Here is a 25,434-nt window from a genome sequence, read left to right on the forward strand (position 1 = left end):
AATTTTAGGTTAGACAACAAATGATCAAATTAGGGAATTAGGAACACAAGGTTATGACCACACACCATGGCTTAATCATACTTTAGCTAGAATCAATCCATTAATCTAATTGAACTTGGGAACTTATCTACTTGAGTTAGTTATTTTCTTTCTTCCTTGTTTTATTTATTTCCTTTCTTTTTCATTTCTGTTTTGTGTAGGGAAAATGAATTGGATCATTCAATCACCAATCCTCGTGGGATCGACCTCGCACTTACATATGCTATACTACCAAACGGCTCGTGCACTTGCGAGTATCACAAGTTGAGGATGCAACTGAATCCATTTTGGTGCAGCTGAAATCCACACAACAAGTTTTTGGCGCCGTTGCCGGGGATTGGCAACATAGTTTGGTTCTATTTCTTTTCCCTTGTTTTATTTTTATTTTTCAGTTTCATGTTTTTCTAGACAATTTCTTGTTTTAAAGTTAATGCCATTGATGGACAAGTTGTGTTTGTAGTCCAACAGAAAAGGACAATTGCCCAACAAGCAAGAGAACTGGGTTTAAGTCCCAGCTTACACAACCCATTGGTGCTTGTTACTTTGAAGCATGGAATTAGATGTTTGTGGCCAAGATCCCTAATCTTGATGTTTTAGTTTAGTTTATCCTTTTCATTTAAGTTATGGTTTCCTAATCCAATAAATCTAAAAATCTGTTTCAAGTTTCCTTGTCTTTCTTTAAGCATTTCTGAAGTAGCTCAATAAGAAAGAGGGAGAGAGAGGAGACAACCCAATCCATAGAGACATGGAGTATGGAGTAGCGGAGAAGTCGACCTCCAGCTGCTATGGCCAACCACTCTCCAGCTAATCGCTTCAAGGGGGAGCATTTCAATCCTTTCTCTTCTTTGAATTCTGTTTATTTTCGTAGTTGTTTTTGCCTTTTGGTCCGCGTGGAGTTCTTTGTTTTTCTATGCTGAATCCAACCATATAAAGAACGTAAAATTTGGACTTACGGTTGGAAAGTTATAGCCTAAAAACTGAACAGAGGTCGAAGCTGAAAAACATAGAAACGAATCTGTCCAAATGGTGATAAACGGGTGATAGAAAGTGCTGTTTGTTTTTTTTCTTTGGTTTCTTGGTTTGTTTCCTTTAGTACAACAATTTATGTTGTTTGTTTGAATTTGTTTACAGTACTTAGTTCATTTTTGTTTGTGGTTTGTTGTTTCATTTTATCTTAATGTGTTTTTGTTTCTTATCTTAAAAATTTTAAATTAAAAAAAAAAGATTTTTCATATGAGCCGACTTATGGTAACCCCAGTGAGCACTTCCGTTAATACAGTGTCTAGGAGTTCTTTAGGCGACACCTTCGGTGTCTAAGAAGTTTGGGTTTTAAGCGGGACCATTGTGACCCCTCCAACCTTCCCGGATCCCCTGGCTGTGTTTTCTGAGGCCCTTAACTGGTCATCCGTGAGTTGCTTGTATATTCGTGTGTTTTTAAATTAAGTTTTCTTTATTTTCTTTGTTTTCTTTTCTGTTGAGTCTTTGTTTTTGTTTTGTTTCTGTTTTTGTTTTGTTATGTTAGTTTATTTATTTACGTGGTATGGTTAGTTAGTTTATTTCTGAGTGTTAAAACATTTTTTTTATTTTTTATTTTTATATTTCAAACATTGCATAAAAAAAAAAAAAAAACACAAAAAAAAAACAAAAAAACTAAAAAAAAAAACTAAAAAAAATTTTTTTTTTAAAAAAAAAAAAAAAAAAAAAACATCATCATCATCATCTTCTTCATCATCTTCTTCATCTCCATCATCATCATGGCTTGCCTCTATTTTCTCGCACTTGTAGAATCTGCAGCAGCTCCACATGGTCCTCATTTTTTCTCTGCAGTACTTCCACGTGCTGATTGGCACAGTAGAGCCGCTTCTGCAAGTCCGCCACCATAGCCTTCAAGGAAGCTATTTCCTCGCTCATCGCGGCACACTCCCTTGTCCTCGCCAGTAATCGCATGCCCAAATTGGTAGCGGAGACCGCGTGGAGCACGGTTAAATTGTGGGACTCCTCTACCGCTGCCTTATCAGACCTCTGTGCCACATGCAGATGATCTGTCGGAGTGAGCTTGCTGCTAATCATGCCTCCTAGCAGCACTGCTCTGTTCGACAGTGCCTCAGAAAAGTGCGGTATTGCCTCAGCAAAGTTTGAGGCCGTGCCGTGATGATATGTGGAGTTTGGGAAGACAGGAGTTGGAGGAGCCCTTGTCTGGGCATTCGGTGGTGCAAGTGAGAGCTCAAGGTTGAGATCATCAAGGTGAGTGCATGAGGATGCCATTTGTTTTGCTTCTGAATTTTTTGATGTTTTTCCTTGAGTTTGCAGGAAGAAATGCTGGGTATCATCCGCTTGCAGAGGTGTGGTTTAAATAGACATATGCTGATGAGAGAGAGCCAACACCATTTCGGATTTCCCGGGCATGCTCGACCTAATCGCTTCAACGGGGAGCACCTTTACTTTCACTTTACTTTTCTTTTTTCCGTGTTTTCTGGTGTTTAATGTTTTTGCCCGTTACTTTCATTTTCTAGAGCTTTGTGTTTTTGCTTTTCCCTTTCGGCTATCATCTTTATCTTATTTTAGTTAGGGAAATGTGTTTTCTTTTCCGTTTGTCGTCTTTGTTTTCTTTTTCTTTTTCTTTTTCTTTCTGCAACCTTACTCTTTTATTTCCGAAACAAAATAACGAAAATACAAAAACAACAAAATAAAATAAAAACAACAATAATGCGGTAGGAAATCATTTCTTCTCGGTGCTTGGTGTCTCGACCATTGGAGCTTTGAGTTTGGCCCTCTGGCTGTCCTCTTCCGGGGCTTCACGCACAGCTTCTTGGGGCTCATCACTTGGGCTCCCAAAGATCGCAATCTTAGCTTGAGCGTAACTACTCTCGCGATCTGCTTGTTTGCGTTTACCCGGTCGGTCTAGGTCTTCCAGCTGCTTTCGCATGTCGCGAGAATACAACTCTACCATCTTTGATAGGTTTTTATTCTCGTCCCGCAATACTTCTAGCTGGTGTCGATTCACCTCCACTATCCTTGACCTCTCCCTTTTTAAGCTCTTTATAGCACTTTGACAATCTTCAACCATACTTCGCTCCGCCGCCAACTGAGCTTTCAGCACCTCTACCTCATGGGACTTCGCAAGTAGGCGATGACCCAAACTTGCGACTGTTGCCGTACTCTGCACGCTCAGTGCCAGGGCATCGCTCACGACCCGGTTGTCATCCCTTGTCCCCAGAACACGTATATCTTTAGGAGTCACCAGATTTCTGCCCACTCCAATGGCAACATCGTTGTCCAGGAGTATTGAGTCAGTTACTGTCACAGGCCCCCGTGCGGAAGCAAAGTAGGGCATCCATACTGGTGCCGCTGCTTGGCCTCGTGTCTGAGTCGGTGGAGCTAGGTTGAGATCCAACGAAAATGGGTAGGATGAGGCCATTTGATTTCTGATTTTTTTTTTCTTCTTTTCTCTTTTGTGTTTATGAGTTTGTGGTTTTGTTTTTATCCCCATCTTTTTCCTTCTTATATACATAGTCTTTGACAAACCCTAGCCATTGCAGCGTCTAAGCATTTCTGAATCTCCAGCATTCCTCGAGTCCCACAACCTTCTCGCTTTCCAACCATACCCAACTCATTTATCACGACATGTCTTTTCTGAACGGACGCGTTCAGTAAAGCCTTCGCGCCTTTCCATGAGCCCGTAATTTCTGCTTGTGAAATCTGCGGCGCTTCTATCTGTCAACACGTGTCTCGCTCAGTCTGCCCATGACTATCCATGAGACGACATCAGGGACCACATTCCCTCTTTTTAGAAATCCCGCTTTGCGCTCATAATTCACGTTTTATCTTTTTAAGAAAAAATTAAAATTAAAACGTGTGGGCTTTGGATTTCATTGTGGGTCGGGTTTTCACCATTGTTTTGGTTTCAAAGTGAGTTAACTTTCTTTGGGGTTGGGCTTTCAAACGTTTGGGTTTTAGTTTGCGTAAGACTGTCTGTTTAGGGCTTACTGTTTTGAGTGTTTTACTGTTTTGTTATTTATTTATTTGTTTGTTTGTTTGTTTTGTAATTTTTATTTTTATTTATTTTATTTTATTTTATTTGTGTATTTTAATTCAAGTGTGTTTTGTGATTTATATTTACTTTAGTACCTTTCATTTCTTGTTATGGCATTGTTTGTGGCTAACTTTTAAACATTGAGGACAATGCTCATTTCTAGGTTTGGGGGTATTGGAGTTTAGCAAGTAAACTTGGTTTTTCTTAAAATTTAAAAAAAAAAAAAAAAAAAAAATTCTTGTTTTGAATCTTGTTTTGTTTAGTCACTTTCCGAACACATTTGATGAGATTGTGATAAATGTTTGCATGGCTTAAATGAAAATTGATTTTTTTTTTTTTTTTTTTTTTTTTCCTTGTAAATTTTTATTGTAAAAAAAAATTAATTAATTAATTGATTAATTTGGCATCGTTCTAGCATGATATGTTCGAAACCTTCTTTGCACTTGCCATTTGTTTCATAATTCTCCAATTAAAGGATTTGCATGACCCAAAGAATTGTATCAAGCATAAATTAGACTTATATAACCATAAATGTGAGCTTTTGAGCCTTGTGCTTCATTTCATGAGTGTTATACACATACTCTTATTTTCTTGTCATCAAAGTTGTTGTTTGATCTCATTATTCATTGATTTGGTTGAATACTTAAAAGTCATTCATTCTTTTGCAATTCGATTTCATGACATTTAAGAAATGATATTAGGCCCTCTTTGGATCGTTTGTACCTTTCAAGCTAACCTTATGCATGCTTAAGCATGATTTTCCATTGTTAACCATTTTGAGCCTACATGTAAACCTTTTCTTTCATTTACCAATTATATTTCCTCGCCTTAGCCTGAAAAACAAATATTTACCTTTCTAAGGAACTCATGAGCTTTAATTGGGATGTGTTTTTCATACTAAGTTTAGGAATTGGTGTTACATTTTGAAGGAAAAAAAAAAATCACACAATTGGTGAAAGAAAAGAGAAAAGTTGTGATTAAGTGGTGGTTGAATGAAATTTCATTTTTGGGTTTCATTTTTGGGCCTTCAAAATAAATTGGTGTTTAAGGAAAGGAGTATGAATCATTGTAAATGAAGGTATAAGGAGTTTTGATCTCGTAAAAGAAAAAATCTAATCGTGATGATTCGAAGTCTTGTAAACAATTGTTTTATGCTCTTATATTTTGAGTTTCTTGGACTTTGTTTTATCCATACCCTTCATTTCTTACTCACCTTACACCCTTGGCCCCATTACAACCTATGCTAAAGACCTAAATTGATCTTAAATGTCATGTGGTTGAATTGCATTCATTTTTCTACTTTTAAGTGTTTGGCATCCTTCTTGAGATCATATTAATGCAAGTCCTTCATCTTTTTATTTCGAGTTAAGTCCTTATGGTTTAACTCTAACCTCATGTTTATAACTGAGTATTGCATTGTAGCCCTCTTCCGAATGATTCATTTGTGAGAGGACAACTTTGGTGAGATTTGAAGTTGCATTTGTGCTTGGTATGATTTTTGAAATTGTGTGGAAACTAAGATTGGGGAATTTGTTGCATTTGGCTATCACACTACTACACTTTGAGCATATTGTGTTTTGAACTTTGCCGCTTTGTGAATAATGTCTAAAATTGAGCTTTTATTGTCAAAACGTTTAAGTCATGTGCATGAGTCATTTCTCTTCACAAAATGTTCGGAAAGATTGTTTTGAGTTTTTATTTTGATTTTGTTTTTTTTGTTTTTTTGTGTTTTGTGTTTTGTTTTTATTTTTATGTTTGTTTTTGGTTTTGGTTTTGCTTAAGAACTAACAAATCTAATAAGTTTTCTAACCATTTTGTTTTGTAGAGTTAGAAAAACGTTTGTGGGTATCGTAACTGTTAAACCCTCAGGAGACACAACTCCTCCTACTAGGGATGCCTAGAGGTTTAAAGGCTTGTTGCATTCGCTCAATGCAATCGAGTTACCTACGAAAGTGGTCTAGTTAACTTCTTGTTTTGTTTTTAACTTTGTTTTGTGTTGTTTTGCTCGAGGACTAGCAAAATCTAGGTTTGGGGGTATTTGATCGGTTCATAATTGTATATCATTTTGTACCCTTCTAGCTTATGATTTGGTTATGTTTTTGAGTTAAACTTGTGCTTTTAATCCTTTTTGTGTTTATCTTTCAGTTCATTGAGCTTTAGGTAATAATGAGGGCTTTGGATAGTAAATGATGCAATCCATGCATGTTAGGGCCTAATTTGGATGAATGGATGAAGAGCTTAAAGACAAACTCAATTTTGGCTACAGTCCCCTGCCAGCCCAGTTTCGTAGGTCATATTGCAAGCTTTGTTTCAGCAATCTACATAGCTCGGATGAGGCCACATTCTTCATGAAAGTTGTTCCAATGGGTGTATACTATAACATATCCGAAATTCAGCCCCATTGGATAATTGTGGAGTCTGTTACCTAGCAAACACAGAGCCATGCTCAGGATGGATTTTATCAGCGCGCAAAATGAGTTAGCAATTTGTTTTGGCCTTAACTTCCTCCTCCGACCTTGGATTGGCCCAAATGATATATGGCTGGAAAGAAGACATTCTGAACTTCAAGTTTGAGTGCTTAAAGTCTTAATTTGCTTAAGGGAAGCCCAATTCGTAAGCCCTTGAAGTTTCTGGTCATGCTGACCTCAGGATGAGCTATTATTTCTGGTTGGAAGCTTGGTCATGGTGACATGAAGATGAGCTAGGGCTGCTGGTGGGATTTATTAGTGAAGTGCATCAACCATTTCAGATTTTATAATGCAAGTGTTGTATGCATTAGTGAAGTGCATCAACCATTTTAGATTTTATAAAACAAGTGTTGTATGCATTAGCCATACTTAATTCAGATTTTCAGCTTCCTTAGGCCTATATATAGTGAGGTTTCCCAAGCTTGTAAACACACCCCAAGGGGGGGAGCTCTCAAACACTTCTCTAGAGCTCCCTTCCCTTCTCTCCCTCAAATTCTCTTAGTTTCCTTTGTAGTTCTCAATTGTTGTAATAAGATCATTCTACTAAATTTTCTTCTCCAAATCTCTCAAACACTTCTCCCATCTCTAAAGTTCTCCAAACACTTCTCCTCCCTTCTCCAAATTTCCCAAACACATTTCCCTTCTCTTCCAAAAGTCTCCATGTCTCAAACACTTCACAAACACCTTTCTCTCCACTCCCTAAGTTCCCAAAGTCTCCAAGTTCACAAACATTCTCCATGTTCTCCAAACACTTTCTCAAACAACTCTCTACTTCTACTTTCTTCTCCAAAAAGCCTCCATGTCCTCAAACACTTTTCCCAAACACTTCTCCTTTCTTCCTCAAAGTTCTCTTAGTCTCTCTTTAATGTTTTCTTAGTTGTAATTTATTTTTCTTGTAATGTACATTCTTTCTTAAGTATTCAAGTTTGATAAGTTTCCAAGTTTCAATTATGGTTTTTGTTCTTATTCATTATGCTTATAAGTTAATATGCTAGTTTGAATGATTGATCACCATTTAGGCTTGCATGTTAGCTATCTTGGTTTGAATTAAGAGTAGACACCATGCTTTAATTCGAATTGAACTATGAATAGGAAGAGTATGTATGGACATTCGACAACAGGGATTAGATACATGCTTGGTTGTTTAAATTGTTCTTCTATGCTTAATGGGTTCCTAATGCTTAATTTTAGGTTAGACAACAAATGATCAAATTAGGGAATTAGGAACACAAGGTTATGACCACACACCATGGCTTAATCATACTTTAGCTAGAATCAATCCATTAATCTAATTGAACTTGGGAACTTATCTACTTGAGTTAGTTATTTTCTTTCTTCCTTGTTTTATTTATTTCCTTTCTTTTTCATTTCTGTTTTGTGTAGGGAAAATGAATTGGATCATTCAATCACCAATCCTCGTGGGATCGACCTCGCACTTACATATGCTATACTACCAAACGGCTCGTGCACTTGCGAGTATCACAAGTTGAGGATGCAACTGAATCCATTTTGGTGCAGCTGAAATCCACACAACACCACTCTCTTCCAAATTCTCAAAGTTCCTAAACACTCTCTTCCAAAATCCACAAAGCTCTCAAAACACCTCTCTACTTTCTTCTCCAAATCCTCCAAGTTCTCAAACACTCTCTTCCAAATTCCCCATGTCTTAAACACATTCCCTTCCAAAATCCTCAAAGCTCTCAAACACATGTTCTTCCAAAATTCTCTAAAGTTCCCAAACACTTTCTTCTCCCTCCTCAAAGTTCTCAAACACTTCCTTTCTTCCTCAAAGTTCTCTTAGTTTCCTTAATGTTTTCTTAGTTGTAATTTATTTTTCTTTGTTATGTAAATTCTTTTCTTAAGTTTTCAAGTTGAATTAGTTTCCAAGTTTCAATTATGGTTTTTGTTCTTATTCATTATGCTTATAAGTTAATATGCTAGTTTGAATGATTGATCACCATTTAGGCTTGCATGTTAGCTATCTTGGTTTGAATTAAGAGTATACACCATGCTTTAATTCGAATTGAACTATGAATAGGAAGAGTATGTATGGACATTCGACAACAGGGATTAGATACGTACTTGGTTGTTTAAAATGTTCTTCTATGCTTAATGGGTTCCTAATGCTTAATTTTAGGTTAGACAACAAATGATCAAATTAGGGAATTAGGAACACAAGGTTATGACCACACACCATGGCTTAATCATACTTTAGCTAGAATCAATCCATTAATCTAAATTGAACTTGGGAACTTATTTGCTTGAGTTACTTATTTCTTTCTTCCTTGTTTTATGTTCTTTGTTTTTGTTTCTATTTTGTGTAGGGAAACTAAATTGGATCATTCAATCACCAATCCCTGTGGAATCGACCTCGCACTTACATATGCTATACTACCAACGGTTCGTGCACTTGCGAGTATCACAAGTTGAGGATGCAGCTTAATCCATTTTGGTGGAGCTAAATCTACGCAACAAGCAGACACCCCCATCGAACAAAACCGCAAATTGGGGATGTATCCGAATCAGGTACCTACTGATAAAGAAAGGTATCAAAGATTAGTTGGATGACTAATTTATCTATCTCACACATGCCCGGACATAACCTATGCTGTAAATGTGGTAAGTCAATTCATGCATGAACCAAGTGAAGCACACATGAATGGAGTAATGCGAATAATGAGATACTTGAAGACTGCCCCTGACAAAAGGTTAATGTTCTCCAAACATACACACATGAATGTAAAATGATACACATATGCCGATTGGGCAGGTTCTATCACAGATAGATATTATACTTCTGGATATTTTACATTTGTGGGTGACAACTTAGTTACTTGGAGAAGTAAGAAACAAAAGGTTGTGGCTAGATCAAGTGCTGAAGCTGAGTTTAGGGGAATGACTCAAGGAGTGTGTGAATTGCTCTGCTTACGAAGATTACTGAAAGATCTTGGATTGAAATAGATGGAAACCATAAACCTGTATTGTGACAATAAAGCTGCTATTGAGATAGCACACAATCTGATACAACATTACTGTACTAAGCATGTTGAAGTTGACCGACACTTCATCAAAGAAAAATTGGAAAATGGTGTGATTAAATTTCCATTCATGAACTTAGAAAATCAACTTGCTGATATTCTGACAATGGTCATATCCAGTAAAGTTTGGTATTACTCACTTGACAAGTTGGGCATGCATGATATCTTTGCACCAACTTGAGAGGGAGTGTTAACTAGTTTGTTAGCTAGTAGCATTAATGAGGTTGGCTGCATTAATGAGGTGGCTACATTAATTAGGTTGGTCTTACTTAGGGAAGTTGTTACTGCAAATCTCCAGGATTAGGAGCTCAAGACCAGCTACCATCTACCTACTTGTAATTAATATTGAGCTTGAATAGCAAGCTTTCTCCTTGTATAAATTCTGTTGTAAGTTATACAAAGAAATACAATGAAATTGAAACCAGAAACCTTTCTTCATATACTATTTTGATATTATGTTTAGAATAACAGACGGCCCTCGACTAACTATCCAAGTGGGAAGGTCCTTCCTCTGCTTCTTCAAAACATGCACCCTCTAAACAACAAGAGACTATAAAAAAAAATAGGGGGACCGGTGTCGTACCAGCCAAATCCCCTCAAAGTCCTAAGTTAGGGGCTGAACTGATATTCTTGGGGAGTGAATGAGTAGAGTTTTTTTTTGGAAAGATGAAATTATTACATTTGTCTCAACGTAGGTGAAAGGTATTTATAGGGGAAGAAGGGGATCATATTTCCTTAAATCTAGTCTAGAAGAGATCTTCAACCACTCCTCATACTAGGATATGAGAGTGGTTGCTGTTAGCAGCTATCATAGCTATATTAGGTGTTAGTTAGGTAACCTGTCTTCTATTAGTTGTCTTCTAGTAAGACACAAAACCTTGTTTTATGGAGGACTTTCTCTCCTTGTCTCATGGAGACCTTGTTTCATGGAAGCCTTGTTTCGTAGTTTGTAGTTATAAATGTGTTGTAAGTAATACACAGTAGCTAAGTTGAAGAAATCAAAAAATGTTTGTGTTGTTCTCATTCTCTCTATATTTTCCAGATTTTGACATGGTATCAGAATAGTGATCTTGCTGACTCTAGCCTTGAATCTTTGTTGCTGTCATGGGGGAAGATGACTTCTTCCATCCTGGAAGTAGCACCACTGATCTTGCTACTCATTCTTAACCTACCTTCACCGAATTTGCTGCTCAAATGGCTAAGTTCATGAAGACACAAGTACCGACATCAACTTCGACTCCAACCCCGACTATTACCTATGAAACCTCTAGTGCACAAATTGGCATTAAGTTGGATGGCTCCAACTATGGCTTATGGTCTCAAGTTATTAAGATGTATGTTGCTGGCAAAGACAAGCTGGGATATCTCATTGGGGGAACTCTCAGCACCTTTTCAGACAGACTCGACATTCAACCGTTGGCGAACAGAGAATGCGATTGTGAAAGGATGGCTAATCAATTCTCTTGAACCAAGATTAATTGGCAACTTTATTCGACTTCCAATAGCAAAAGAAGCATGGGATGTGATTGCTACAACTTACTTTGATGGCACTGACACATCTCAGGTGTATGATCTCAAAAGGAAAATATGCCGTATGCAACAAACGGGTAGTTCGATTAAAACTTACTACAATGATCTCCAAGGCTTATGGAGAGAGATTGATTTTCGTCGTCCGAACATGATGGAGTATGTTTCTAATATCAAGAAATTCAATGATATCATCAAAGAAGATCGAGGTTACATCTTTTTGGATAACTTGGATGATCGATTGGATAAAGCTCGAAGTGACGTGCTCCAGATGAGTCTGCCTACAGTGGTGCAGGCTTATGCACATGTTCGACGAGAGGATATCCGACAAGCTGTGATGTTAAGAACCCTAATGCCAACTGGAGTAGGATTGGCAACAAAAGGAACACACTAACCATCTCGCCCATGTCCAACATTTAATTCCCCAGTTGCAGCTCCTCTTCAGATGCAGCCATTTGCCAACAGGACTACTCCACCTTCTCGACTGAAGGCTCTCACAGATGGAAGTAGTTGTACTCATTGCGGGAACTCGAAGCATACCCGAGAAACCTGTTTTAAATTGCATGGCTATCCAGACTAGTGGAAGGGTCTCAAGGCTCGTAAACTTGCTTGAGGATCAGGCTGTGTTGCCCTTGTCACTACGGATCCTCCGCTGACTTTAGTTCCTCATGTAGGATCTACCCCAACACCAGAAAATAGCTCCCAGACTCTCAGTGACTCAAGTAACTACGGATATGTGTTTCATACATCTTATACAAGTGACTCTACTGGTTGGATTATTGATTTAGGAGCAACTGACCATATGACGTTTGATCCAATTGATTTTCTGAGTACACCACAACGAACAGTATTGCCAACGCAAATAGTGTCACTTCCCCTATGATCGGCGCTAGAACCATTGCCCTTTCTCCATCTCTTTCTCTTCCAAATACTTTGCTTGTTCCATCATTGTCTAATAAATTGATGTATGTTAGCCAAGCTACTAAGCAACTAAATTGATGTGTACTCATTTATCCCAACTTCTGTTTATTTTAGGATATTCTCACCAAGGAGATCATTGGTCGTGGTACTAAAAGGGGGGGTTGTACTATGTGGATGACTTCAGCATAGAAAAAGCATATAGTGTGAAGCACTCATCAGCTCAGAAGGACCAGTAACTTTAGCTATGGCATCGACGTTTGGGGCATCCATCTTTTGGCTATATGCGACATTTATTTCTGGATTTGTTTTTGGGTTCTTGTACTATTGATTTCCAATATGATACTTGTATCTTAGCCAAGATCCATAGAGTCTCTTATCCCTTAAGTGTGAATACAAGTGTTACTCCATTTGCTTTGATCCATTCTGATGTTTGGGGCCATTCGCTTATCTCTACTACTTCTGGCTTCTGGTGGTTTGTCACGTTTGTAGATGATTGTACCCGCATGACTTGACCCTTAATGATGAAAAATAAAACTAATGTGTTTCCTATATTCCAGTCGTTTCATGAGCAAATTGAAACCCAATTCTCTACTAATATTCAGATCCTTCGCTCCGACAATGGGGGTGAATATACAAACCATGACTTTCAGACTTACTTCCAAATGCACGATATTATCCATGAGACCACTTGTCCTCAGACCCCCCCCCAATAGAATGGTGTTGCGGAATGAAAAAATTGACATCTTCTTGAAACAACATGTGCCCTTCTAATTGGAGCTCATGTCCCTCGCCACCATTGGGATGATGCTATAGTCATGGCAATCTACCTCATCAACCGAATGTCTTCCAAGGTTTTGGACTTCCGGACTCCATTGCAGGCACTTGCCCATCATGGGCCCTTGTCTTCGATTCAGATGCTTCCGCCACAAGTCTTTGGTTGCGTGGCGTTATTCTACCTCTATAAAAATCAACGTGGCAAACTTAATCAATGTGCGCTCCAATGTGTTTTTATGGGGCCATTCGCCTATCTCTACTACTTCTTGTTAGAAATGTGCCCTAAGAGCCAATACATTTGATGTAATCTCCTTAGAATACATTTCGTATATGATAAATAAAGGGCAATATTATTTTGTTATCTTTTATGTCGTGTAAAGAAACAAAAGTCCAGGGTGTACTAAATAAGAGATAAAGTAATCTAAAGAAGTTTAGATTCGGGAGACCTTTAATCTCTAACTGTAGTATCCCAAAATGTTCCTAATCATAAGGTTATCAAATGGGCATTGATAAACCGTCAAGATTGGCACATACTATGTATGCTCAATGATGAGGATGGTTGGTCTCAAACCATTTGTGTAGTTGACACTAATACAAGTATGTGGGTGCTCATTAGTGAATGAGTACACTGAACGCGATCAACCGGAGTTCTCGTATGGAGTATTTATCTATATGTCAAACGAGAACTCATAGTTGCAATAATGCAAATTAGTCCTTAGACCTGAGGCATCATGGTTGTCTTGTGATGCGTTATTGATCTTTGATAGCTCACAAAGGCAAGTCGTAAAAGATTTTCCTTATGTGTTATTGGGATCTCTTAATTCATCATAGAGGCATGTGAATGTACAATAAGGAATCTCTACCTTGATAAAGAAAGGAGAATGTTTCAAGATATGATTCAGTGAATCTTCGGCCGAAGTACTTGAACATGATTTAGAAAGTGGTTTTTAATTGTGTTCTATTGAATCATATGAGTTTAATCATATTAGGGGTTTGACATTATCAATCCGTACCCTAACAATATGATTGGAAACATTGTATAAGAGAAGGACCGTATTGCATTGCAATTCCAACTGAATAGGTTCTTCATCTATTCTAATTAGCTTGGGTAGCCATGATATATTGCTAGATGTCACTCTTGGCTTGTGGAAGTCCTAGGACTGATTGTGATCAATCCAAAATAAAGGAAGAATTAAAAAGGGGTTTTAATTCCAGTTGGTTAGAAAGAGTTCTAATGTTTTCCCACTGCCTTGCTAAATTAGAACCTAATGGATCGCACACCTTAAATGGTTAACTTTGAGTAATACAAATGAGAATGAGGAAATCAATTTGATTGATTTGATGTGGATAATTTACTACGTGTAAAAATATATTTGGGCCTCGATAATAGTTAGAGGGAAGCCCAAATGGTTGGGTATCAAGCCCAAGGGCTTAAGACACCTAAATATTATGGTTTAAGTGTCATAAGGCCCAATTTTGGAAGCCCAATGGGGTTTGGCCGAAAATGGTTAAGTGCATGTGTATGGGAATTGTTTCTATAAGCTCATTTGACACACAAACACAATCCAACATCAACCAAAGAGGTTTGGGAGATCAAAGAGAGATAGTTGTGAGTTTTTCAAGAGTGAAACACAATCTTCTTTCAAAGGGGTTTAGATTGAAACCAATCTTGAGAATCTTGTACTAGCATCCTTGTATTCTCAAGATACCTCTTCTCATCTCAAGGTTTCATTGGTGTGGAGACTTAGAGGCCATATACTTTTGTGGCTCACAAGGAGGAGAAAGATCAAGAGGAGATCAACAAAGGAAAATCATCAAGAGAAGACCAAAACACAACTTGGTTCATATAATTGCTTCAAGGGTAATTAGATCTTATCCTTTCTCTTGAATTTTCATTTATGAAAAACATATCAATGTTCATGGCTTAAGATACTTGGAAGAAGTTTTGTTTTTGAATTTAAACAACCACCATATTCTTCCGCTGCGATTAATTTGATTAAATGCATGTTTAATATTCAAATGAACTTCTTAAAAATATTTTAAAACCAACAATTGGTATCAGAGCCATAGGTCATGAACTTGATATGTTTCTAGGGTTTAGAGATGCATATGTGGGTTGTGAATTCATTTAAAAGTATAATAGTTATACTTGATTTATTTTGATTTGATTGAATAAAAATCAAATGGAGTGAAAGGGGTTGTTTGGGATTTTGAATTTCCGGATTTGTGTTTTGATGATTGATGCTCTCTTTGAATGCATATATGTATGTATGAACATTAGAGCATAGTTGCATTAAAACCCCCATGATTTTAACTTCATGAAATATATGATATTAAGAGCATGAGATGGTTAAAATGGAATATGGATTTTTCCGGAAATAGCATGAACATTCATATAAGTTCATATGCATGTTCTTGGTGTTCTTGATGTTCTTGTTATGGGATCTTTTTGATCCATAAGTTAGGTGGCTAATTTTGATGATTGTGTTTAGTGGAATTTTCCACCAAAATAGGTCAAAAGATGATGATGGTGTTTTATTATAAAATTAAAAGTTTTTCAAAAATGTTTCCACTTAATAAACTTTTACCCACCACTAAAATTAATAAGATTACTTTGGTGAGTGTGTGGGGCTTTCTAGGTATAAATGTTGGTGATTTGATATAAAATGCAAAAGTTGATCAATTTATTCATATCACTAATTATTTTCCTACCACACTAAAATTATTTTTGATTACTTTGGTGAGTGTGGTTGGCCTACCTAGTCACATTCATGATTATTCACCTTGTTGGAATAATCATGATCACCACTTTGTATTATACAAATGTATGCTTTAACCCCACTCCCTAGTGGATCAACTTTGGATCCATTATTAATTGTTGAATGGTTTTGGAACTAATTACTATATATGATAAGTGTAACTATGTCCAAAAGATTTACACAATTACTTTTGCTATTGTAGTAAAACGTTTTCACTCCATGGTAAATTTATTTTGAATATGGTTACCACTTGAATTAAACCCACATATGTATGCAACCCAAGAGCATGTATTTACATTGCTAGTTTAATTGTTTAAAGCGTTTAAATAATTAAAGGATGGTTATGGACTTAGACCAAACAATTGAGCTATGTGATTGGCCGCTTATTGGATATGTATTCATTTTTGATTGGCTATGTAATATTGAAATGGCTTTCATGCCTAATTTATTTGGCTATGTAATATTGAAATGGCTTTCATGCCTAATTTATTTTTATGCGCGCGTAATTAAAATGAATCACCTTCCAAGACCATGATCCAACATGGTGGCTCGTGTTGGATCAACAAGAAAGTCCATAATCATCCTATAAGCCCAATGCAATTTGAATGTTCGGTAATGACAATAATTAACCAATTAGTAGCACCATGTATTCTCGCTATCTTAAGCAAATGGTTTCTAAAATATTTAGTGGGAGTATTATGTGCTACTAATATGTTGCATTGGGAACCATTTAATGAGATTAGATAGGTAATTTTAACAGGATTAAAATTGGATTAAAATGAGACCAATTCAACTACCCTCAAAGCAATATTAAGTTGATAAGCGAAATGGCATTTTGAATGCTATTTTGTGGCCTTCCACCGTGGTAGTCTCTTATTGGGTGGCACATTTACACTTTGTTGTACCTCAGTGAGGCAACATCCAGTACTTGTAACCATCCAAGGGAAGCCTATTACACATACTTGATGTAGTGCGGATAGATAACGAGTGTGGCCAACAAATCGTTAGGTTGAGGTCATGCTTGAAACCCTATACCCACAAGCATGGTGGGAATAACTTAACTAAGACGAACGAAACCAACAAACTGTTAGGTTGAGGTCTAGTTCTCTAGAGGCCATAGTGATGGGTATTCACATGAATGATGTGATTGGATAAGAGTATCCTCTCATTAGTAAGATAGCAATCCAACAAACTGTTAGGTTGAGGAAAACTATATGAAAATGAGACTCCCATCCCCACTAAGAGTTTCAACGGAAACTCTCGGATTTCAAGAGGGATATGAAATTTGCCAAAAATAGTGGGAGCTACCATCATGACTTAAAGACCCTAAGTTTTTGGTAGAAGATTAATCTAAACTAAAATTTGTTTACGTTGTTGCAGAATTTTTCAAATGGCCGTTAAAAACCCAATCTCATCGATACTTAACAATTACATCCTTGATGGCACGAACTATCCGGGTTGGCTTCGCAAAATGAAACTTGTCCTTAAAATGGATGAGATTGATTATGTGTTGACACAAGCCCCACCACATATTGCTCCTGACGAAGAAGCTACTCAGGAAGAAATAACTGCTTATGAGAAGCATGTCAAGGATGATAGTAGAGGTAAATGTTACTTACTAGCATCCATGAATGATGAGCTACTAAAACAACATGAAGATATGGAAGATTGTGCTTCCATATTGCTTCACCTTAATGAGCTTTATGGTGAAGCTACTCGTAGCTTGCGATTCAATACAATATGTGAACTTGTCAACACAAAGATGACAAGAGGGACTCCGGTTAATCAGCATGGTCTCAAGATAATATCATTACTTGAGAAATTAGAAAAATTGGATTGTCCATTTAATGCTGAAGTTCAACAAGATTTTTTTCTTTCGTCCCTCTCATCAGATTTTTCCCAATTTGTTATGAACTATAATATGGGAAAGATGGAAAGTTCTTTATCTGAGCTACTCAATATGGCTATAGTAGCTGAAAAGAATATCTCAAAGGATAAAGGGCTGAAAGGGACAGTTGCGGTGTTTGAAAAGAGTTCTTCCTCCTCTTCCAAATCCAAACCGAAAGGTAAGGATAAGGGAAAGAAGAAGAAAGGTTTTCTAAAACCCAAGGAAAGAACAATAACAAAGAAAGGCAAGGAACCGAAAGGAACTTGCTTTCACTGTGGAAAGGATGGACATTGGAAGAGAAATTGCAAGGATTACCTCGCAAGCTTAAAGAACAAGCCTTCGGAAGGTAACACTCTTGTTCTTGAATCAGTTTTTACAGTTAATACTTCTACCTGGATAGTTGATTCAGGAGCTAGTCAACATATTTGCAATTGTGTGCAGGGACTAGTAGGAAGTAGAAGACTCGGAAAAGGAGAAATGGTGCTAACTGTGGGTAATGGCACTAAGGTAGCTGCCAAAGCTGTAGGCACCTATCGTCTCAATCTACCTTCCGGGGAGACCCTGAATTTGAATAATTGTTATTTCATTTCTGGTTGTGTAAAGAACTTAATATCTGTCTCTATGCTTTTAAGAGACGGATTTGTTGTTTTGTTTGACAAACTACTTTGTTCTATTTCACATAATAATCGAATTATTGCTTATGCAAATTTGATTGATGGTCTTTTTCATTTAGAAATGAATGGTAGTATTAACTGTATAGAAAAAGATGCACCTAGACCTAAAAGGCCTAGAGAAGTGGATAACTCAACTAAATTGTGGCACCTCAAACTTGGACACATTGGCCAAGATAGGATTCACCGGATGGCAAAAGATGGATGCCTTGGATCTTTAGACCCTGCTCCTATGCCTACTTGTGAATCTTGTCTACAAGGTAAAATGACCAAGTCTCCTTTTACAGGAAAAGGAGAAAGAGTTACAGAGTTGTTGGGGTTAATCCACACAGATGTTTGTGGACCTTTGTCTACAAACGCAAGGGGAGGTTATTCATACTTCATTACCTTTACTGATGATCATTCAAGGTTCGGGTACTTATACTTAATGAAGCATAAGTCTGAATCTTTTGAAAAGTTTCAGGAATTCAGAAATGAAGTTGAAAACCAAACAGGCAAGAGTATTAAAATCCTTAGATCTGATCGAGGAGGTGAAAACTTAAGCACAGAGTTTCTTGATTACCTCAAGGAACATGGCATCTTATCACAATGGACTCCACCAGGGACTCCACAACATAATGGGGTTTCTGAAAGGAGAAATCGAACCTTAATGGATATGGTTCGTTCCATGATGAGCTATACTGATTTACCTATATCCTTTTGGGGATATGCACTTGAAACAGCAATTCATTTGTTAAATAGAGTGCCTTCCAAATCTGTTCCACAAACTCCATACGAAATGTGGTTTGGGAAGAAACCAAGTCTTGGTTATATCAAGATTTGGGGTTGTCCAGTATATGTCAAAAGACAAGATGTGGATAAACTAGATGCAAGGTCAGTGAAGTGTAGATTTATCGGGTATCCCAAGGAAACTATGGGATATTACTTCTATCACATCGACGAGCAAAAGGTGTTCGTCGCAAGGTCAGCTACCTTCCTGGAAAGAGAATACGCTCTTGATGGGAAAGGGGGACATGAGATAGAACTCAAGGAATTGTCCAAAGAGCTAGAAATCAACACTGAACTGAATGCAATCCCAGATCCACAAACTGATATGACACAAACTCCGCGTAGTTCAAGTAGGGTTAGAAGAATGCCTGAGAGGTATTACGGTTTCCTTCATGAAAACGAAGGAGAGTTAAATCTCCTAAGTGATTGTAAGGATATTGAAGACCCTTCGAACTACAATGAGGCAATGTCAGACATTGACTCACAGAAATGGCTTGGAGCCATGAAATCCGAAATGGATTCTATGTATACCAACCAAGTCTGGACTCTAGTTGATCCGCCTTCTGGTATTGTACCAATAGGAAATAAATGGATCTTTAAGAGGAAGATAGGCTCAGATGGGAAAATAGAAACCTACAAGGCAAGGCTAGTAGCAAAGGGCTACAAGCAGAGAGAAGGGATTGACTATGAAGAAACCTTCTCTCCTGTTGCTATGACAAAGTCTATTCGGATTTTGCTTGCAATAGCTGCATACCATGATTATGAGATTTGGCAAATGGATGTGAAGACGGCTTTTCTTAATGGCCACCTTCAGGAAGAACTATACATGGATCAACCTGAAGGCTTCATTTCTACAGCTGATAAGCATAAGGTATGCAAGCTACATAAATCCATTTATGGGTTGAAGCAAGCTTCTAGGAGTTGGAACATCCGCTTTGATGAAGTTGTCAAATCGTTTGACTTCATGCAAAACATGGATGACCAATGTGTGTACAAAAAGGTCAGTGGGAGTTCGGTAGTATTCCTAGTGTTGTATGTAGATGACATACTGATTATTGGAAACGATATAGGAATGCTATCTTCAGTGAAGCTGTGGCTCACTAAATCATTCGCAATGAAAGATTTAGGGGAGGCATCTTATATACTTGGTATAAAGATTTATCGTGATAGATCTAAGAGAATAATTGGATTATCTCAATCATTGTATATAGATAAGGTGCTAAAGAGATTTCATATGGAACAATCTAAGAAAGGGTTACTTCCAGTTAGACATGGACTTCACCTTTCTAAGAACATGTGTCCGAAAACTCCTGAAGATATACAGCAGATGAGTAAAATCCCTTATGCATCAGCAATAGGGAGTCTCATGTATGCCATGGTTTGTACAAGACCGGATATTAGTTATGATGTTAGTATAACAAGTAGATATCAGTCAAACCCAGGATTAGATCATTGGGGAGCCGTTAAGTGTATCCTTAAATACTTACGAAGAACTAAGGATATGTTCCTTATTTATGGAGGAACATCAGAGTTACAAGTGGAAGCGTTTACCGATTCTGATTTCGCATCTGATGTTGATGATCGTAAATCCACATCTGGGTATGTCTTCATTCTGAATGGAGGCGCTGTTAGTTGGAGAAGCTATAAACAAAGTGTTACGGCTGACTCCACCATTGAAGCTGAGTACATTGCTGCCTCAGAAGCGGCAAAGGAAGCTGTTTGGATGAAAAAGTTCATTACCGAACTAAATGTGGTTCCAACCATAATGTCACCAGTGCCTTTGTACTGTGACAATAATGGGGCGATAGCTCAAGCCAAGGAACCAAGGTCTCATCAGAGATCCAAACACATTGAAAGAAAATTCCACAAGATTCGAGAACTCATTTCGAATGGTGATGTGTGCATCCTAAAGGTTGCATCAGCAGACAACGTAGCAGATCCACTCACTAAGCCTATGTCACAGTCACAACTGGATAGACATACAGAGAAAATGGGTATTAGATACATGGCTAAATGGCTCTAGTGCAAGTGGGAGATTGTTAGAAATGTGCCCTAAGAGCCAATACATTTGATGTAATCTCCTTAGAATACATTTCGTATATGATAAATAAAGGGCAATATTATTTTGTTATCTTTTATGTCGTGTAAAGAAACAAAAGTCCAGGGTGTACTAAATAAGAGATAAAGTAATCTAAAGAAGTTTAGATTCGGGAGACCTTTAATCTCTAACTGTAGTATCCCAAAATGTTCCTAATCATAAGGTTATCAAATGGGCATTGATAAACCGTCAAGATTGGCACATACTATGTATGCTCAATGATGAGGATGGTTGGTCTCAAACCATTTGTGTAGTTGACACTAATACAAGTATGTGGGTGCTCATTAGTGAATGAGTACACTGAACGCGATCAACCGGAGTTCTCGTATGGAGTATTTATCTATATGTCAAACGAGAACTCATAGTTGCAATAATGCAAATTAGTCCTTAGACCTGAGGCATCATGGTTGTCTTGTGATGCGTTATTGATCTTTGATAGCTCACAAAGGCAAGTCGTAAAAGATTTTCCTTATGTGTTATTGGGATCTCTTAATTCATCATAGAGGCATGTGAATGTACAATAAGGAATCTCTACCTTGATAAAGAAAGGAGAATGTTTCAAGATATGATTCAGTGAATCTTCGGCCGAAGTACTTGAACATGATTTAGAAAGTGGTTTTTAATTGTGTTCTATTGAATCATATGAGTTTAATCATATTAGGGGTTTGACATTATCAATCCGTACCCTAACAATATGATTGGAAACATTGTATAAGAGAAGGACCGTATTGCATTGCAATTCCAACTGAATAGGTTCTTCATCTATTCTAATTAGCTTGGGTAGCCATGATATATTGCTAGATGTCACTCTTGGCTTGTGGAAGTCCTAGGACTGATTGTGATCAATCCAAAATAAAGGAAGAATTAAAAAGGGGTTTTAATTCCAGTTGGTTAGAAAGAGTTCTAATGTTTTCCCACTGCCTTGCTAAATTAGAACCTAATGGATCGCACACCTTAAATGGTTAACTTTGAGTAATACAAATGAGAATGAGGAAATCAATTTGATTGATTTGATGTGGATAATTTACTACGTGTAAAAATATATTTGGGCCTCGATAATAGTTAGAGGGAAGCCCAAATGGTTGGGTATCAAGCCCAAGGGCTTAAGACACCTAAATATTATGGTTTAAGTGTCATAAGGCCCAATTTTGGAAGCCCAATGGGGTTTGGCCGAAAATGGTTAAGTGCATGTGTATGGGAATTGTTTCTATAAGCTCATTTGACACACAAACACAATCCAACATCAACCAAAGAGGTTTGGGAGATCAAAGAGAGATAGTTGTGAGTTTTTCAAGAGTGAAACACAATCTTCTTTCAAAGGGGTTTAGATTGAAACCAATCTTGAGAATCTTGTACTAGCATCCTTGTATTCTCAAGATACCTCTTCTCATCTCAAGGTTTCATTGGTGTGGAGACTTAGAGGCCATATACTTTTGTGGCTCACAAGGAGGAGAAAGATCAAGAGGAGATCAACAAAGGAAAATCATCAAGAGAAGACCAAAACACAACTTGGTTCATATAATTGCTTCAAGGGTAATTAGATCTTATCCTTTCTCTTGAATTTTCATTTATGAAAAACATATCAATGTTCATGGCTTAAGATACTTGGAAGAAGTTTTGTTTTTGAATTTAAACAACCACCATATTCTTCCGCTGCGATTAATTTGATTAAATGCATGTTTAATATTCAAATGAACTTCTTAAAAATATTTTAAAACCAACACTTCTGGCTTCTGGTGGTTTGTCACGTTTGTAGATGATTGTACCCGCATGACCTGACCCTTAATGATGAAAAATAAAACTAATGTGTTTCCTATATTCCAGTCGTTTCATGAGCAAATTGAAACCCAATTCTCTACTAATATTCAGATCCTTCGCTCCGACAATGGGGGTGAATATACAAACCATGACTTTCAGACTTACTTCCAAATGCACGATATTATCCATGAGACCACTTGTCCTCAGACCCCCCCCCAATAGAATGGTGTTGCGGAATGAAAAAATTGACATCTTCTTGAAACAACATGTGCCCTTCTAATTGGAGCTCATGTCCCTCGCCACCATTGGGATGATGCTATAGTCATGGCAATCTACCTCATCAACCGAATGTCTTACAAGGTTTTGGACTTCTGGACTCCATTGCAGGCACTTGCCCATGATGGGCCCTTGTCCTCGGTTCAGATGCTTCCGCCACAAGTCTTTGGTTGCGTGGCGTTCGTCTACCTCTACAAAAATCAACGTGGCAAACTTAATCAATGTGCACTCCAATGTGTTTTTATGGGTTATGCCGCTCATCAGAAGGGATATCGGTGTTATCACCCCTCTAGTCGTTATACCTATGTCACTTTGGATGTCATTTTTATGGAGTCTTAGATGTTCTTCCATGACCCAAAGTCCAACTCTCCACCTCAAAGGGAGAAACAAGGAGAAGTGGTGCGCAAGGAGACTCTCGGAATGCAAGAAATTCAAGACTAGAGCAAAACGACCGGTCGCATGGAGCCGAACGACCGGTTGTTTCTAAGCAGTGAGCAAACAAACATAACTTGCCCAAAAACGACCGGTCACACGGAGCCCAGCGACCAGTCGTTTCGAAGCAGTGAGCAAGGAAACGTAACCTGCCTAAAAACGACCAGTCATACGGAGTCCAGCAACTGGTCGCCTCTAAGCAGTGATCTAGAAGATATAACATGCCCAGAAACCACCGGTCGCGAGGAACCCAACGATCGGTAGCCTTGAAGCAGTGAACAAGATATTTTTTCCGACTACATCGATGATTGTGATGAAGACCCCTCTCACTTCACAGTACCCACTGATAAATCTCCTGAGAATAATCCTGAGGTAAGTACTTCGACTACAACTACTAATTTAGTTGATGATTTTGTTAGATACCAATTACCTATTAGACAGAACCATGGAAAACCGCCAACTCGGTATTCTCCAGATAATGGCAAAGCATCAAAGTATCCAATTGCAAACTATGTTTCTACTAAAAAACTGTATGAACCTCTCAAAGGCTTTGTACATCAGTTATCTGCTATTCACATTCCAATCAAAGTGACTTGACGTATTGAAGGATCCGAAATGGGTTCAAGCAATGAAAGAAGAGATGAAGGCTTTAGAGAAAAAATCAAACATGGACACTAGAAAAATTACCTCAAGGGAAGAGGACTGTCGGATGCAGATGGGTGTTCACTGTGAAACACAATGTCGATGGGTTTATTGAACGCTACAAAGCAAGACTTGTGGCAAATGGATACACACAGACTTATGATATAGATTATGAAGAAACCTTTGCCCATGTTGCAAAACTTAACACCGTTAGAGTGTTATTGTCCATTGCAACAAATCTTGACTAGACTCTCCACCAGTTTGATGTGAAGAATGTCTTTTTGCATGGAGGGCTCACAGAAGAATTATACATGGATATCCCACCTACATATGCTACATCTACTCATTCTAATGTGGTGTGCAGATTACGAAAGACATTGTATGAATTGAATTGAAGCAATCTCCCCGGGCATGGTTTGGGCAATTCACCTTGGCAATGAAGAACTATGGTTTTAAGCAAAGTAACTTCGACCATACTCTGTTCTTAAAACAACATAAATGAAAGGTAACGGCTCTAATAATCTATGTTGATGATATGATTATCACCGGGAATGATAAGCAGGAAATCTCACAACTATAAGACTATTTGACAAAAGAATTTGAGATGAAGGATCTCGGAGGACTCAAATTCTTCTTGGGCATTGAAGTTGCTCAATCGAATCAAGGCATATTTCTCTCTCAAAGAAAGTATTTTCTAGACTTATTGGCAGAAAATGGAATGCTAGATTGTAAACTCGTGGACACTCCAATTATCCAGAATCACCACCTTGGAGAATATTTTGATAAAGTACCCATTAACAAAGAAATATATCAAAGATTAGTACGACGATTGATCTACTTGTCACATACTCGACTTGACATTGCATATGCTATAAGTGTTGTTAGTCAGTTCATGCATTGTCCAAGTGAAGACTATATGGATGCAGTTCTATGAATTCTTAAATATTTAAAGTTGGCACCGAGAAAAGGACTTATGTTTTCCAAAAATGATCATCTAAATGTCAGTAGTTGTACGGATGCAGATTGGGCAGGAAATATCACTAATAGACGATCAACATCGAGTTACTTCACATTTGTATGAGGTAACTTGGTTACTTAGAGAAGAAAGAAACAGAATGTAGTTGCCTTATCCAGTGTAGAAGCCGAATTCAGAAGTATGACCAAAGCAATTTGCAAAATCCTTTGGTTAAAGAAATTGCTTATAGAAATTGGATATGCACTTACGTCACAAATACATCTGCATGTTGAAGTAGATCGACATTTCATTAAGCAGAAACTTGAGACCAAAGAAATTCAACTTCCGTTTGTCAAGTCAGAAGACCAGCTAGCTAACATATTAACA

The 25,434-nt window shown here is 37.6% G+C and overlaps 2 protein-coding genes across 2 annotated transcripts; both read left to right on the forward strand.

Annotated features, from left to right (window-relative positions):
• Positions 1-10,914: 10,914 nt before the first annotated feature.
• LOC148297885 (uncharacterized) lies at positions 10,915-11,499 on the forward strand. The gene has a single exon (XM_088248803.1). The coding sequence runs from the start codon at positions 10,915-10,917 to the stop codon at positions 11,497-11,499; it is 585 nt and encodes a 194-aa protein (XP_088104929.1).
• Positions 11,500-14,242: 2,743 nt separating this feature from the next.
• LOC148297886 (uncharacterized) lies at positions 14,243-18,613 on the forward strand. The gene is made up of 3 exons (XM_088254478.1): positions 14,243-14,661; positions 16,940-17,793; positions 17,889-18,613. The coding sequence occupies exons 2-3, from the start codon at positions 16,950-16,952 to the stop codon at positions 17,903-17,905; spliced, it is 861 nt and encodes a 286-aa protein (XP_088110604.1). The 5' UTR covers positions 14,243-14,661; positions 16,940-16,949; the 3' UTR covers positions 17,906-18,613.
• The last annotated feature ends 6,821 nt before the right edge of the window (positions 18,614-25,434 follow it).

The sequence above is a fragment of the Prunus avium genome, chromosome 1 (assembly GCF_965620075.1).
Source record: "Prunus avium chromosome 1, drPruAviu1.hap1.1, whole genome shotgun sequence".
Classification (NCBI taxonomy): domain Eukaryota; kingdom Viridiplantae; phylum Streptophyta; class Magnoliopsida; order Rosales; family Rosaceae; genus Prunus; species Prunus avium.